This window comes from Pyxicephalus adspersus, chromosome 3 (assembly GCF_032062135.1).
Source record: "Pyxicephalus adspersus chromosome 3, UCB_Pads_2.0, whole genome shotgun sequence".
Lineage (NCBI taxonomy): Eukaryota > Metazoa > Chordata > Amphibia > Anura > Pyxicephalidae > Pyxicephalus > Pyxicephalus adspersus.
The window spans coordinates 70,508,535-70,526,218 of NC_092860.1; the positions used below are offsets into that span (position 1 = coordinate 70,508,535).

The following is a 17,684-nucleotide window of genomic DNA, read 5'->3' on the forward strand; positions in this document are numbered from 1 at the left end:
CATACAAAAAAATCAAAACAAATACATCCATAAATTAAATATATGATTACTCTAACAGATGGGCGGTAGAAATAGTGTACAGAGCCTAAATTAGTGTTTAATTGGATGTATGTAGCATCACGGCTTTCATCACGGCTTTCTATCACGGTGAAGCCAACATTTTATTTTGGTTATCCCTAGGTCCTTACCTCCCAATTACAAAACATGCACTTGGGCTGTTTTTACTGGGGAACCCTATAAGCTGGATGGGATGCATTTCCAATTCGGTTGATCAGTTTTGGTCTCTCCCAGATAGGCCAGGTGGTTAGGATTCAGCTGGACCAAGCTGTTTGAGTAACTGTGTGTATTTCGAGAAAGCGTGTTCTTCTGTGGAGCTGAACTTTAATTCATTGTTTAGGGACTTTATAATGGGATACCTTTTGTACATTTGTTTTTTTATGGCTGGAATGAACATCATGATTTTTTTTTAATCAAATCTCTCTAATCAATCTCATTTGAATCCTCACTAATATATACACACACATATACAAATAAATTGCTTTGGAATAATTTTGCAATGGAAAACTGAGTGTACTTATATGCATGATTAACAGGAACTTCTTCAGTGTTTACCATCAAGCTTACTTTTCATATTTTAATAAAAACTAGTAGGTATCTTGGGTTCATAGTACCTTCATTAAGTTATATACATATAGCATTTTCAGAAATACCTAACAAAGCTACATTTTCTTTCAGATCAGTTTCTGTTTCCAAGTCCTCATCTTTTAGGTTTCTGATCTCTTGTATCAGGACTTCTTTTCCATTACCTGGTGTCACAGCAACCACCTGTTTTTTATATGCAAATTGGAGATCCATCTCAGTTTCTGCAACTACAAACAAATCATTGTCAAAAATTTCACTGGTTATAGCAACTTCTCTTGTATCTGGTTCCTTGAAAATCATATCTGTGTTTGTTACTGGCACGTCAGTTTCTATCTTCAGAGAGCCTGTATGTCCATTTTCAGAGCTTGCATCACTTAGATATTTTGGACATAAAATCTAAAACGATTAAGTTGAAATACATTAGAATAATGTAATAATAAACCTTGCTAATAGTGTTTAATATAGGTAAAAGGTATTAGTAAAAGTTACTTAAATAGGCACCTCCTGTAGGTGAACAAGGAAATTTTACATAGTGTTCTTATATGTAATCTAATGACTGTACCTTCTAGATAATCAGTGTATGAACTTGGACATCTTGAAACATAGCTAAAGCACCCAAACATCCTATTGCATATGTCTTGTATGCTTACCTCTCTAAGCACTACTGCAACCACACACCCATACAGCAGGGGAAATAAGTATTGAACATCTCAACAATTTTCTCAGTAAATATATTTCTAATAGGGCTATTGACATGAAATTTACACTGGAAGTTGGTAACAACCCAAACAATCTACACATACAAGAATTTAAAACAAATATGTTCATAAATTAAGTTACCGTATTTTTCGGCGTATAAGACGCACTTTTTCTTCCCCAAAACTGGGGGGGAAAAGTGGGTGCGTCCTATACGGCGAATGCATGTTTAAAAAATAATTAAAACCGGTAACATACTTACCCGATACCGCGATCCTGCGTGCTTCTTGTCTTCTCTCCTCTACTCCTGGCTGCAGCAGACCCAGCGAGGAGAAGCCTGCACACGCGATCCCGGAAGCAAGCGTGCCCCCGCGATCCCGGAAGCAAGCCGGCGGAGAGAAACGGACCGGTAAGTGGGAAGGGACGATCAGTTTAAATTGGCACAGGGTGATCAGAAGGGGAATAATCCTTCAGAATCTTTTTTTTTTTTAGATTTTCCTCCTTTAAAATTGGGTGCGTCTTATATGCCGGAGCGTCTTATACGCCGAAAAATACGGTATGTGAAATAAAAGGGAATGGCACAGCAAATTATTTTCAGTCACACTTACTGAAATTGATGACATACTAGAAAAACATTTGTTGGTAATGGCAGCTTCAAGACAACTCCTGTATGAAGAAACTAGTAACACTCATTGCTCAGGTGTGATATTGGTTCATTCTTCTGCACAAACTATCTTCAAATCTTGAAGGGTCCTGGGGCTATAAACTCTGATCTTCAGTTCTTTTCATAGATTTTCATTGGATTTTTATTTTATTTATCTGTAACCAATTAATAATTTTCTTTGACTATGTGTTAAAAGTCCACCTTCATTTCATCTTCACCATCCTGGTAGATGGCAGCACATTCTTATCAAGATTGTCCGGTACATTTCTCCCTTTAACATTACTTCATCTATATGACGTCTGCCAGTATATGCTGAAAAACAGCCCTACACCATGATGTTCCCACCTCCTAACTCACCTCTTAGTATGGTGTTTTTTGGGCTATGTGCAGTGCTATTTTTCCTCCAAACATGCTGTGTGCAATGACATTCAAAGAGTTTAATTTTGAGACTGTAGGCTATAAAAAATCTTTCCCTAGCAAATATTAAAGTCCATAATCCCCTATAGGGGTACCATGTATTAGGGCATTAGTAGGCAAAAAGTATATATGTCTCGAATTTCAACCATTGCAAGAACCATACAAGAAACTAGTATAGGAGCATAAAGTATAGCATCAATACGTGGAAATAATATATATGCTTACTGATCAAATTTAACAATAAAATAAAAATAGATATTCAACAAAACTTTCTGGTGTGTGATTATTACATAGTAATGGCCAAAATCAACATTTCATTAATTGAACAACAATATCAGATACAACTATGTAGTTGAGGATACTAGTAAATTGTGGGTGATGTAGAAGTGTACACATATAAATGTAAGAACATGTATAGATATGTAGAAATATAAATATATGACCTGCACCTTTCCAGCCCAAAAAGCCCCCCTCTCACATCAAAGTGAGCAACAGGTTATTCTGGAGATGCCACTTTGATTGCGTTTTGCTGCTTTTTTTGAAAAAGAGCTTGATAAAGCTGGATTTAAAATTAACAGTTTTATTTTGGTCTCATCTCAGCAGACTATGTTCTCCCAATATTTAACTGGCTTGTCCAAATGTTGTGCAGCAAACCTTAAAAGAGCTTCTGCATCCTTTTTCTTCAGTCTTGCACAGTGATCGTGCATAGAGACCATGTCAGTTGAATGCATTACCTGTTTGACTCCTATGAGAAATCTTGTGAGGAACACCTGATCGTGCCCAGTTTAAGATGAAATTAAGTTATTTTAGTCTAGATTATGACTGCAGCAGTGCTCACTGGAACATTTAGAAGCTTATAAATATGTCTGTAACTAAGTTTGCTTTGCAACGATAAGAATGAAAAGGTATTGAGAGCGCTTTGCTTTTACCCGTCATGGGATGCTTCTTGTGTGATACCTTGGTAATGAAAAACCTTTTTAAAAGACCATTTTCCAATTAGGGGGAATAGGTTTCTTGGCTCTCCATGCCCTTTTGCACCACATGTTCAATCCACTTCATGTCACCTAACTTATTATATGGATGTATTTGTTTTGATTTATTCATATGTTTGGGTTAATTGGGTTGTTACCGACATCAAGTGTAAATTTAATGTCAATAGCTCATTAGAAATAGATTTACTGAGAAAAACATTAACATGTTCAATACCTACTTCCCCCTCTGTATGAATTGTGGAATGGGGAGGAATCAAGTCAACTCTACCCAAACACTGGAAGACAGGAAACTTTTGAAATTATTTCAAAACCCTGAACACAGGGTACTAGTGAAACCATTGCATATATTTCAAATATAAATTAGTAAAACTTTGGCACAGACCTTTTCTCATTCATAGTAACTGATAACTACAATAATACTGATCACCATAAGTAACTAAATTTAGTATTGTTATAATTTCTATTTACCTAAGATATAAAAGGAGTAAATAAAAGAGAATAAGGAGTTTTTTTTTTTGTAGGCAGACGTATATTGTGGTGACAGAAAATCATTGACAACTTCAGATAATAGTGACACAATTGTATAGGGTATTAAAGTCCCAACCTTTTCAATATTTGTGGGGTTTGTTGAGACTGAGAGCTTTACAAATCTTTCCTTAGCAAATATTAAAGTCCATAATTCCCTATAGGGGTACCATGTATTAAAGCATTAGTAGGAAAATTATATATGTCTTGAATTCCAACACGTTTCGCCCTATAGGCTTCTTCACAGGGTTGTGAGAACCATACAAAAAACTAGTATAAGAGTATAAAGTATAACATCAATAAGATGAAATAATATATATGCTTGCTGATCAAATTTAACAATAAAATAAAATAAAAATAGACATTCAACAAAATGTTCTGGTGTGTGTGATTAATACATAGTAATGTCCAAAATCTACATTTCATTAATTGAACAACAATTTCTGATACAACTAAGTAGTGGAGGATACTAGTATATTGTAGGTGATGTAGAAGTGTACACATATAGATGTAAAAACATGTATAGATTTGTAGAAATATAAATATTATATCAATATATGACCTGCACCTTTCAAGCCTAAAAAGCCCCCCTCTAACATCAGAACGAGCAACAGGTTATTCTGCAGATGCCACTTTGATTGCCCGTTTTGCTGCTTTATTTGAAGAAGAGTTTAATAAAGCTAGAATTAAAATAAATCCTAATTTAAAGCAGGACTTTCAAACCCAAGGCCAGCACTTGGATGCTATCTCTTCTTTGGATGATCACATGGAAAAAGCTCAAAACAAAAATGAAGACCTAGAAAACAGGTCAAGGAGAGGCAACTTCCACATCTGAGGTCTTCCTGAATATATTAAAGGCCTAGATGCCACTGTGAAAAACTACATGAGGGGCCTATTGCCAACCTGTGATGATCTTCACCTGGAGTTTGATATTGACACAGCTCTTGGAACCCCTAGAGCAGATTAAGCACGATTATGGATGTAAAACCCCATTACTACCTCACGAAAGAAGCATTCATGAGAGCGGTTAGGCCACTGACTGACATATCTATTGATAGCTACCCAATTCAGATCTTTGCAGAGCTACTCCAACCTGGCCCTGGACCAGATTTTGGACGAATCCTCACCACAACCTACAAACACCCACCCAACCAGAGTCCAAAATTGGCCTCCCTAATACCTATTTGGCCTGGTAGATCCATGAAAGTAACAAAACTCTTCTGTAAGGAATGATTACTAATGAACCCACACCTGCGTTGAAGACTTAATGATTCATTATGGAGCGATGTCCCCTTACATCAGAAATCATTTACTTGACTATTTTTGCCTTAATAACCTTCCTTCAGGGATTTATTTGGAGGCTCACGGGGCCACTATCAGAGATCATAATATCACATAATATCACTTGCTACTAAGCTCGAAAAACAATCTTTACAACTTATTGATATGAAGCAAAAAGCTTTATTGAACCTGCAAACACAACAGTAGCGTAACCCTTGCCTACATCATGTATGTCCCCAAATAGAACTGTTTCGGACTGAACTAAACCTATGTCGAACGTCCAGGGATAAGAAATTGTTACGTTAGACTTGGCTTCACTCCAAGAGCACAATTTTCACCCTTCCAAAGCTTCCCATTAATGATGGGAGACTATCCCAAAACCTGGTGCTGGTATTAGAAGCCTTCCATAAATTTTTCATAGCTTATCTGTTAAGGATTTCTTTGGCCACAGTGCAGCAGGCACACACCAAAATAATAGATAAGGCATTCAATGCAGAAAAAGTTCTCAGGGCTATTAAACACTTAAAAGTGGGTAGTGCTCTTGGTCCAGATGGATTTTCCAATACACATTATAAATCACATGGTGATGTGTTGGCACCTCATTTAGTTTGATTCCCAGAAAAAGCTTGTCTTTATGATGCAGTGGAAAGCTGACAGAAATGGAGTGGGAGACCCAAGATTAGTAGGACATTACGAACTCCTTCTCTTCCATTTCCCTAAACACATTGCTCATAGAAGCCAATTAGAAGGTATTACTGAGATGGTACATGGTGCCAATAAGGCTTCACAAATTAAACCCCAGTATCTCCCCCCTCTTTTTAGGGGTTGTGGTCAAATGGGCATGTTGATTTATGTCTGGTGGCGCTGCCCCGGGTCCAAAGATTTTAGATTAGAATCTACAATCTAATCTACTCGGTGTTGCACACCAATTTGCCTAAACGCTTGGAGAGTGCTTCTTTTCTCCAGGGTAGATGTTTCAATTCTAAAACCCATGGCCGGACTAAAATCCTATGCTGCTCGCATTATGATAGTGTAGATAACTGGAAAGAGAGTAATATCCCTCTAGACTTTACTAAAAACAAACCGAGCTGGATTATGACGAATTAAATTGACAAATTGACAAATAAAGACCAAAAAACTGGGACCCCTTTATTGCATACAACACAATCTGATCCCCATTGGAGAAACCAATAACCCCCCCCCCCCCCCCATGTCAACCACACTTGTTTCCCCCTGTCCACTGTTCTGACCCTACCTATTCTTGATACAGAGCTTGGTTGTGGTCAGGGAGACCTTAAAAATCTCTGCAAGTTAACAGCACACTTAGTCTTTAAAAGTAGTGAAAAGCTCAGGAAGCCATTGCAAAACCAGGACTAGCTTGCATTATTCTGCTGTTGTGGTTATTATGTTATACCATGAGAATGCTGCTGTATCCTTTCTTCATGACCCTGACCTCAATTCCTGTACAGTATGATTGCCATATTGCTTTCTTTCTTGGCATGCAATACCTAATCACCCCCCTACCCCCCCCCCTTCCTTATACAGATGTTAGCAAAGTGGAGATGTTAACCATGAAATCCTCTGTATACCAAATTATTCTGGAGTTGTGAGGATATCTGTGTAACAGCTAATGCTTGGCTGAAATTAGGTCATGCAACAGGACAATGATCCTAAGCACACCAACATATCTACAATAGAATGAAGTTTTGCAATCACCCAGTCAACATTTAGACATTAACATGATTGAAATACTACAGCAGGACCATAGGAGAGCTATCCATACACGAACTGAAGCAATGCTTTAAAGAAAAGTGGGCCAAAATTCTTCCATTCAGATGTGAGATCCTGAAAACAACTACCTTAGGCTATTGCTGCTAAAGGTGGTTCTATAAATTACAGAATCATGGGAAGTGTGGGTTAGATTTAAGTATTTTTAGAACCTGATTATGATTATGATCGTGATTGTGTATTGATACATAAAATCTTACAACAGCTGGCCTGTGTGCCTCTGCATAAAAAACATGTCCAGTCCTAGGACCTAAATTCCTTGCTGAGGAGTCTGAAGGAGATTTGTGCCTCATTGAGGAGTTCTCCAAATCCTAGGGGTGACAGTGGAGGAAATTACCAGCCAAGTGGTGGACAGGCCGTCCTGGATTAGGTCTGAAGAAAAAATACTTGCAGCTATGCAGTGTTAGTATGATGAGAGGGGAGAAGCCTACAATCATGCTCACAGCAGGAAAAGAAAGCAGTTTAAAGATAAATGGCTACAAATGGAAAAAGAGATAAACGTACAAATTTTTATTAAGAAATTTAAAAGAAAGAAATGATCCCTTTAGAGAGAAGTTTATCAATGAAAGGCGCTTCCAAGTGCAGCAAGGGCAGACAAGTGCAGGCAGTGATCTAGGGGAAATGGAGGAAAACTCTACAGGGGACAAGATGGAGCCAGGAGGAAAGGATCTGTCTGTAGAGTGCCCGCTTTGTATACCAAGCCGGATGATGCAGATGCCTGGCTCTAAAACAACGACCACGGTACATTTGTGGTTGTCTCTATGCCAGTGGAAGCTGCTAATAAAGAATATGCTGGACTCTCTACTGATGGGGACCTATTGGACAAGTATAGGACAGGTAAAAAAAAAAGTTGCTAAGTCCGTATCTAATAATACACATGTGAGTGGAAACCCTATTGCTAGGGGCAATGCCACAACAGAAAATGGTACAGCAAACAATGTCAGATTCTGGGATACCTTTAAATTCTTATGATGTAATTGTGGGGGCAATGAGAGCTGCAAACCTTGTATTTTATAAAAAAAAACTTTATCCTTCTAAATTTAGTACAGCTGGTCTGGTATTGAAAATTGAATTTGTTGCCACTGATATGTTTGCATTTATATCCAATGATGAAGATGATTTGTCTTTTGTTAGGCCACAAGACCCTAATGCTTTCAAGGAAAGCTATAAAGCTTATTGTAAAGATGATTAAAGCTTGGACGGCCTAGTCCCGCACTGTGACCACAGGCAAAACTGATCAGCGTGGAAGGCAAATGTGAGATTGAGAGTGGTGGGGAATGTGGTGCAGCATGTCCCCTCCTCCGCATTCATAGGACATGATTGCATTGTGGCCCTTTACCCAGGGCAGCCTAGGCTGTGCCACAAATGTGAAGAGAGGGGATACTTTGCAGCATCATGTGTAGTAAGTAAGTGTTCTTTATGCCAGGGGCTAGAACATCTTGCAAAGGATTGTAACATCAAGTGATACAACCCCTTTGGTCAGGAAGGTCATTTTTATGCAAGCTGCCCAGAGGCTCTCCACAACCTGGCCCCTTAGGAAATGGATGGTTTGATGTGTATACACATGGAAGAGGGTGTAAGTGGTGTAGTGAATGATATGCCCCCTTCTGTTTCTTTCCCTACTTCTGTGTCAATTTCAGCTGTGCCTGAGACACAAGAGTATGAAGAAGATTTTGGAAAAACAAAAATCCACAACCTGTAGGTCAGGAAGGAAGAAGGGGTGGGGCAGGTGGAGAAGGAGAATGCTGGAAAGGTGGAGGTGGATGATAAAGGAAATTGCCAGGTGGTGGGTAAGAAAAAGGGTTGAGTGAGGAAAAGGGTGAGATGGCACAGAAAAATAGGTATGAAGCATTGTCTGACAGAGGTGGAACCTATGGTGGAATCTGGGGGTCCGTCTTTAAAACAGTCAATTTCATTAGGTAGTTTCCTTAGAAGTAAGCAAAGTATTTGAAGCAGCTACATCCTGATGGCAGTGCCCACTCCATTGAAGGTGGCGATCATTATTGTCACCAGCATCAAATCCGTAAGCACATTGCCTTTTTTTTAAATAGTAAGTTTGGTGCTGACATTTTATTTTTGAAGGAGACCTGGCTCAGTTCTCTGGCCAATATCCATCTAGCAAAAAGGGTGCCATGCTATAGATAAGAGTTTTATAAATGAAATGACACAAGGTTGGGAGCCAACCTCCCTGTAGAAATAGTATTGTTTTGTGCACCTACCCCTTCCAAGTATATATAACAGACAGAAAAAGGCAACAAGAGAAAAGCAGGGTTTTTTTAGGCAAATGTGAATCATATGTGATCATGTGAACACATAATAATAGTTCAATAGTAAAAGAAATCTGGGACTTACTTGCCTAAAAAAATCCTACTTTTCTCTTGTTCCCTTTTTCAGTGTGTTTTATATATTTTTTTTTAATACAATCTGGCCCTTTGATTGGCAGAGATTTTTATTGGTTGTCTGGAAGAGGGTTCGCTCCCTTTGAGGAGATCTGCTGTGATTCTCCTATCAAGAGATAGGATTGAGAATTGAGAAATCTGACCCAAATAGCTTTCTCAATGTTGATAGAAAGTTCCTGGCAAAATGTTTTTTCTGGCAATCTTTTGTCCAACAATCAGCACTGCTTGATTCAAGGTAGAAGTACATTCTCAGTGTCACACTTACCTGTTCCTTGCTAAAGCGCAGGCATCTCTCTCCTGCGCATATGAGCAGTTCTGACTCTGGGCGTGCCTTTGATTCCAAGATTTATCAGTTTTGCTGAAACCGCTGGCCAATCAGAAAATCTTTATCATCCCTGGCTATTTAGCTAGCTCACACACTGCACTCAGTGTTTGTGCAACGTGTCTCAACTAGTGCCGATCCCCTAGTTCTGTTGAGCTAGTTCCACCAGTTGGCTAATTCAGTGTTTCCTCTGTCCAGCTCCTGAGTTAACCCCTCATTGTCCAGTCTGTTTCCCAGCCAACTTCACTGTGCTGTTCCTGTGTTCCTGTATGTCTGTGGATATTCCTCTGTCACCTGTGCCTCATGTTGCTTCCAGTGTCTCCTGTGTTCCCTGTGTCCGCAGTGGCCCCTGGATCTCTGGTAATTGACCCCTGGTATGTGACTTTCCTATTGCCCACCTTGGTGTGCCCAAGGACCACAACCTGGCATTAACCAGCAACGCAACATCCTCACCATCAGAGGCTCTGAAGAAGATCTGGTTACTGCATAGACTCTGCACCTTGGCCCTTCTCAGGGCTCACACCACCTCTGTGCAAGTCGTAAAACCCCCTAGTGGCCCTGTCTGTCTTGGCGTGACACTCAGCAGTGTTAGCTTTCTGGGAGGCCCCTGGAGACATGTAGGGCTGCTGGCTGGAGGAAATATCTGTTGGCATTGGATCAGGCAAAAGCTTTTGATCAAATTAATCATCTTTGGTTGCTGCTTGACAGATACAGCTTACAATCTAAATTTATTGATTTGGTCATCTATGTGGGGGCAAAAAGCTTCCCAATTGTGATTGGCTGGATTGGTAAATCGTTTGAAGTAAGCTCAAAAGGGTGTCAAGGATGTTCACAATTAACCTCTTCATTAGAGCCTTGAGAGTGGACTGTTGTGCGAGGTTCCTTTGCGCATTATTGATCCCCCTGTGAGATAATTCGTCTGTGCCAATGATGTATCTGTGATTATCTCTGGGAAAGATGAGGCGCAGGTGGTAGTCCCAAAGATTGAGCAGTTTGCAAAGGCCTCGGGTTCTAAGATCAACTGTGACAAGTGTGAAGTTTTCTTCATGGTATGGGTAGGAAGGGTGAGAGTTTTGACCTCCTGGATACCTTCTCAGAACCTCAGAAGGAAGTCAAAATTTTGGGGATTTGATTTTAGTCAGGTGATTATCTCTAAACTGGGAAAGTAAGCTGGAAATCTCAAATGCCATGATGATAAACTGGAAGAATTAGAGAATGTCATACAGAGAAATGGTTGATCTGATCAAAACTTATCTGGGTTTGATATTCTTGTATGTCAACTTTAGCTGCGTACACACTTCCAATTTTTATCGTTCAAAATGAACGACGAACGAACGATCGATTGGGCAAAAATCGTTCGTAAAAAAAGTAACCAACGACGCCGACGAACGAAGAAAGTCGTTGGAAATGAACGACCGGACCGGCGGATCGGATTGGACGACGATCGTTGACCATCGTTCGTGTGTACGATCGTTCATTGATCGTCCATGGTCTGAGCATGCGTGATGAACGAACGTTCCTGTGGTGCACGTAACTTCCTGTATCGTTCAAACGATCGCATCTATTGTGTGTACAATATCTACGAACGATCGTGTCGTTATCTGTATGTACAGGATCGGTGCTATACGATCGTTCGCAGATATCGTGCAGGATCGTTCGTCGTTCGTTTACCAATGATAATAATTGGAAGTGTGTACGTAGCTTAAGTCTGTCTTTTGCCAGCTTCCCTGTACACTAGGATATGCAGTTGCTTCTTCCAGATGCTCTGGGGAAACAGAATGAATCTGGTGAAATGGAATGCTACCTACCTGTACAGAAGAGAGGGTGACCTAGGTATGGTCATCAACCCAGTGCTATTCTTTTCTCTGCAATTTATCAGGTTTAATTTTGGTAACATGCTTGCAAAGAATCCTCCTGGACGGGTGCGAATTTCCCAGTCCTGGTTCAACCCTTCTTTGGGTGATTGGGAAACTAAGGGGAAATGTGAAAAAAAGCCAAGGATCCAGAGAGATGGGCTTCCAGCCTGGGTTACCCTGAGTCTGAAAGTACTGAAGCAATGGCAGATCAGAAAATTCTGGAAATTGAAACTAAAAACTGGAACAGACAAAATGCGAGCACTTTCTCCTTCAATGCTTTCAAAAGAGAGTGGAGGGCTCTAGGTAATTCCCGCCTCAGTCAAATGAGTTATGTAGAGTGGGTATATAAAGCATTCGAGATTCCCCGGGATTTTTATTTTGATACATTTTTTATAGTTGCGGTTTGATATTACACTTGGAGTGCACGCTGTCAGGTATGCAAATGGGAAAAAAAATCCTTCCTGTTGAGGTGGAAAAATTATGTGACTGCAGGATGTTTTATTAAAACAAAATTTACTATCTAGAGATTGTTATTAGCTCTTGTATGCTGACATTACGAACAAGTTAAAAAAAAAAAAAAAAAAACAATCCATGTTTAGCTACTTGGTTTCACAATGTATAGTGAAAGAGTTATATATTGATAGTCCAGGTTATGCTATATACATATACTGACAATATATAGTACTTACATAGCTGGTATCATTTGAAGCAAATAATGTTGCATTGCTCTTTGAAGGGTCAGGAAGAACAGGAAACAAATACATTCTGAGCCTGAAATATTTTAGGTTGCATTAATTAAAACCAAATAAAATTGTCTTGAAACCACTGCGACATTTTGGAAACTAAAGTTGCATCCTGTCACCAATGTAAAAAAAACTGTAAAAATACAGAAAAAGTATTTTAAATGCTTCAAACTTGTTTTGTTGGTTTGAATGTTTTATTATGTGGAAGTACAGGTAGAACCAACAGCACTGTCACTAGCACATGCAGTAAGGAGAAATCCCAGACAGCAATACAAATTTACCAAAAGTTAAAGATCCTCATATTACATGTGCAAAACAGCTTTGTTGAAGTTACTCCTAATTATATGAATCTTTATAAATTTGACACTGTGAAAGTTATTTTGATAAGGGGAAATAGTCACTTACCTTGTTTTAGACACACATATGACAATTCCAATAAGTAAACAAACAGGGATCATTACAAATGAAAGCCATTTGTTGTTGGTATCTGTATCTAGAAGAAAAAAAATGTTATATTTAGTAAAACCCTGTACCTTTAGCCACCTAAAATATTTCAAAATAGGTTCACATTATAAACAAGTTACCAAGAGCTTGCTCATATTACCTTGCCAACTTTTGGATTGTGAATTTATTGAGATTGTGAGTGAGCAAAAGTTAAAAACATAGTCTCCAAACTGGGGGCAAAATAAATATTGTAACTGTGCTATCAGTGTTGAGTGACAAAAAAACACATAATATTAAATATTGGGAGAAATCTGTGTTGTGTGAAGGTGGGCAAATTGCAAACATAGAAGTCATAGCCCTAGATGTCACTGCTACCCTTAAAGAATAAAGCAAGAAAGATTAGACAGTGGGTGGTAATAGGGTATGCTATAACCAGGAGGACTGACAGGATAATTTGTCTACTGGATTGTCTCAACCAAATGGTTTGCAGTCACCCTTGTTCTCAAGGTTCTGTATGTAGTGGGTCAAAAAGATAAACTTCTGGGATGTTTCCCTTCATGTTGGAATCAATGACAAAATAAATGGAAGCTGGAGGATCCTTTTTTTAACAATCCTAAATTGATTGTTAAATCAATTTAGAGGACTAAGCAGCAAATTTATATTCAATGGAATATTGGCTGTGGCATGTGCAACACAGGAAACTTACAGAGCTAAATGCATGGCTCAAAACCTGGTATAAGACAGAAGGATTTGAGTTTCTAGAGCTCTGAGTTTACATTTTATTGGCTTATCACCTGCTAAAGAAAGGGAGCTTTGGCAGGAGATAGGAAGATTCCCATGTTGCAAACAAACATTGGTGGCCACAGTGCTGCATAACCAAAAGGGTGGACATTTATAAATAGATAATTTTAAGGTACAGTTCAATGAAGCCCCGGTAATGCTCTGTTGGAACTGGGATTTTGAAACAATGCAAAGCTTATTACAAATGTTAATTTAGAAGAAAATCTTGATACCTGTGACTTTAACATGCTTTCTTTAAATTTAGGTTGCAAACAAGAACCAAAAACTGTAAAGATAGTAAAGATAATAATTTTAAGGAAGCAAATTTTTGAATGCTAAAGGGCTGATTTCCGTGACTTAGAATGGGAGGGAATCATTGAACATAAAACACAAATCAAAATGTTTTAAGTCGATTGTATGTAAGCACACTGTAAAAACTTTATTCATGTAATAGGTTTAAAAGATTCAATGTAAAACCTAGTTTGGGGACTTGTCTTACACCATGTTTTGTTTCTAACTGTAAAATTTTGCACTAATATAGGATTCAAAATGGATAAAATGGTTACCAGTGGAACAGTCCTCATATTTATTTGTTCATGATCTCATTTAAAAGTATGAAGTCCAGTTTTGTAAAAACTTTTCTTTCAAGTCTATCTGTTTTCAAAAAATTTAATAAATATAAAAATCCAAAAGGGTTGGTATAAATGGGCATTTTACCATAGGAGAATTACTTTCAAAATATTGGATTTTAAATATTTCTATATAGATTCAGTTTATTAATCTTAATATTATTATTAATAATAATAATAATAATAATATTTTTAAAGCCTTTACTAATTACATTTTTTGCAAAATCCCTAAACATTGTACGAAAAAGAAAAAAATGTAAAAGGATTTATTAAAAAATTTAGGTGAATAAAAGTAAATTTGGGAAAATGTATTGTGACTTTACTATGGTCACAGGTTTTGCGTAGTTAAAGTCAACAATATAAATTCAAAGACAAAAATTTGACGAACTGAAAATGAAAATTATGATTGTCCTAGCAAAAGTATTTAGCAAAAATCATCTAATGATCCCTACTTTTAAAATAGGAAAAAACACACCAAACAATAATTTTAGTTTTAGCAATAATTTAGGGTGTCAAAAGTACCCCCACCCATGGTACCTGCCCATCTACTCCTCATCTGCCCAATAGCCCTCCATTTTTCCCCCCTTCTTTTCTTTCCTATTTCCTTACCTATTTTATTTTCTCCTCCTGTTCCCACTTCCTTCTCCCTTCTAATCTCTTTCCTCTTCTTCCTCATTACCTACCAAATTACCTATATTTGCGGCGACTAGAGACATACTACATAAGTGGACACGTTTTCCCCCTTTCCTATATGGGTAAGATAACCATTTTTCTAAAGCTATCTTCCCCAAATTTCTATATCCCTATTAAACACCTCCGCTTGTTATAAGGTTTTTTTCGCAGATGGGGATTTTTATAGATACTCTTCCTCTGCCTGGCAGGTGACACAGGAAGCCCGGAACCTAAGTGACCCCCTGGTCTTCACCAGAGCACCCCTCAAGGAGTGATGGGCTGGTGACCCTAGTGGCCAGAGGATTACCAGGTCAACAGGTCACGTCCCCCAGGCTCTCCCCACCAGGGGGTGACAAGGATCAGATTACTTCAGCATAGGAATGGCTAGCAGACTAGAACACAGCTAGTCAAGGTGAGGTAGTTGAACAGACCGAGGTCAGGGCAGGCGGCAGACAAGGTAGAGTCAAAGTCAAATGGCAGAACAGGACTGAACAATCTGCTCATTGGTTGCAGCACTTATTCCAGAATTCCCTTGAGTTGTGCACAACCCCAATTTCTGTGCAGGGGATGCAGAGAACAGTAGAAAATTCATGATTACAGGGATGCAGGTTATGCTACAGTTTGCTGAGCAGATAATATACGGGCAGACTGGTAACACCACTCTTACTAAACAGAAACCTATTAATTCCTTTCAATTAACCTCGTGGTACACATACAGGATTCCTCTAAATGACCCACCAATACATGTCAAACCGACTGCCTCACCTACCCTCTTTTCACCACCTAGGGTGCTCACCAGATCATGCTCTAACTCACTATAAAGTCTAAGTCCTTGTTACAAACTGCACTTAGCAGTGTGGCAGGTGATCACTAATGGCAGTAACTGATGCAAGATCACTGATGGGTGAAATCAAGTTTATTACAAGAATGGTTCAATAAGAACAAATAATGTTCACAAAACTGTTACAATCTAGAAATTAACAAACACCGCCAAAAACAACTAACTAAAAAACTTATCAGAACCAAAAGGTACACAAGCTCGGGTCAGGTCAAGATCAACAGGTCTTAGGACAAGGAACAGGAACAGGGCCAGAGAGCACAGCAGTCAACAGGCCAAACAGCACTAAGGATCTGGCAAGGACTCAAAGAAGGGCAAACTCCTAAAAAAGGAGCTCCCAGCTGTTTGCACATCGAGGTCTCCTTGATGGGGCCATCTGCTGGTGGCCAGTGGAAGTTCATTATAACCAGGTATTCAGCCCCACCAGCAGGAGAGGCAGATAACCATAACAGTCCTGCTGTTATCCACCATGTAATATGGTTTCATAGTTCTGCATTATGCCTTATTTCAAGTACCCTATTGTTCTCTGTTAACTTGTTAAATTTTTATAATGTATTTATAGGATATTATTATTGTGTTAACTTCCATTTATGTTGTTTGTGATATTGTTGTATCCTCAAAAATATATAAATAATAAAAAAAAACACTTGAAAATGTAAGAAAAACATTGAAACACAAAAGTATGAAAAATGACCTGAAAAAATAAGCAAGATATAACAAATAATAAATTAAATTACCTCTTAACGAGTTTAACACATATTTGACATTTCCCGTATATTCTCCATAGACAGTGATCCCTTTAACTTCAAAGGTGCAGTTGAATCCCAAAGACAGATTTTCTACAAGGTGCTGAGTCGACTGTGAAGTTTCTCCTTAAAATAATTGTACAGAACAATTTAAAAGCATGCATGTTGTGACAAAATTTCATTTCTTAAAGTTGTAAGCACAATTCTGTATTTCATATTTACTTTGCAAATATTTATTTTGTATCTGCAACATTTTAATCCAAAGATTCACTGTTTCAGAACAATATAAGTCCATATAATGTCTGGCAATGTCATTAACCATAATGGATTTGTCATTTAATGGGTGGGGAATATAAAGACATATATTATAAACTAGTATTTCAAACACTTCTAGATACTAGGAAAACTGCATGATACAGAACATAGAACAACTGGAAAAAGTATTCTAAACACATTTTTCCAAAAGGATGTTTGAGTACAATTATTTCATGGCACACTAATTTACCAGTGAAACAGGCCTCTTTCAGGTCTGTGGTTTGGTTTACCCGGGCACATAGCAAACCACTGGTATGTTCCCAGGGCCATATTTATAGCCCCCCCCCCCCCCCCGTAGGCCAGAAGCTTGACCCCCCCTTCCACTTTCCCCGGCAGCATAGAAAATGCCAATCTAAAAACATTATACAGTAATGGCTTGTCAGATTTTGCTACCTGCTTACCATTCCTAGAAGCAGAGGCTACACATACCATACAATGCATCTTGTCAATGTTAGGTAGCCGCTAACATTTGAACCTTATTAACTCTGCATTGGATACTAACGGAAAAATGCCCTTGGTCCTTGTACCCCTGGCCACAGTTTATTTTGACCTTATTTGAAATTCAGCCCCGTATTTTCCTGAGAGTGAACTGCAGGTGAGTGTGTTTGCACACTTTGCGTTTGTGGTATGCTTCTTCCTTCAGAGGAGGAAAAGCAACCATGCATCCAGATTCAACAGCTGCATCCAGATTCTGAAATTTAAATTCAGTTGGACATTAAATTAGACAAATTACAATAATAGATTAACTAGATGATATCAACTCACTTCTTGAGATGTTTGTGTTATGATCTGTGATAGTAATTTCCCAGTTTTTTAGAAGACCTTGGCACATTTGAAGATCAAAATTATCCCATTGCAAGAGGACAGAATGGGAAGTAATGTTTACAGCTGTGAGGTTTCCTGGTCCTATGTTCATTGAAGCTGAGAAAGAAAAA

At 38.5% G+C, this 17,684-nt stretch overlaps 1 protein-coding gene across 2 annotated transcripts in view; it reads right to left on the reverse strand.

Annotated features, from left to right (window-relative positions):
- Positions 1-656: 656 nt before the first annotated feature.
- IL12RB1 (interleukin 12 receptor subunit beta 1) overlaps positions 657-17,684 on the reverse strand; it is a 51,075-nt gene continuing 34,047 nt past the window's right edge. For both annotated transcript variants that reach the window (XM_072405128.1, XM_072405127.1), the window contains exons 11-15: positions 17,515-17,670; positions 16,426-16,560; positions 12,731-12,818; positions 12,272-12,353; positions 657-1,038 (exon numbers count right to left, since the gene is read on the reverse strand). In XM_072405128.1, the coding sequence (XP_072261229.1) occupies positions 682-1,038; positions 12,272-12,353; positions 12,731-12,818; positions 16,426-16,560; positions 17,515-17,670 (818 nt within the window). In that variant the 3' untranslated portion in view covers positions 657-681. The remainder of the gene's footprint in view (positions 1,039-12,271; positions 12,354-12,730; positions 12,819-16,425; positions 16,561-17,514; positions 17,671-17,684) is intronic.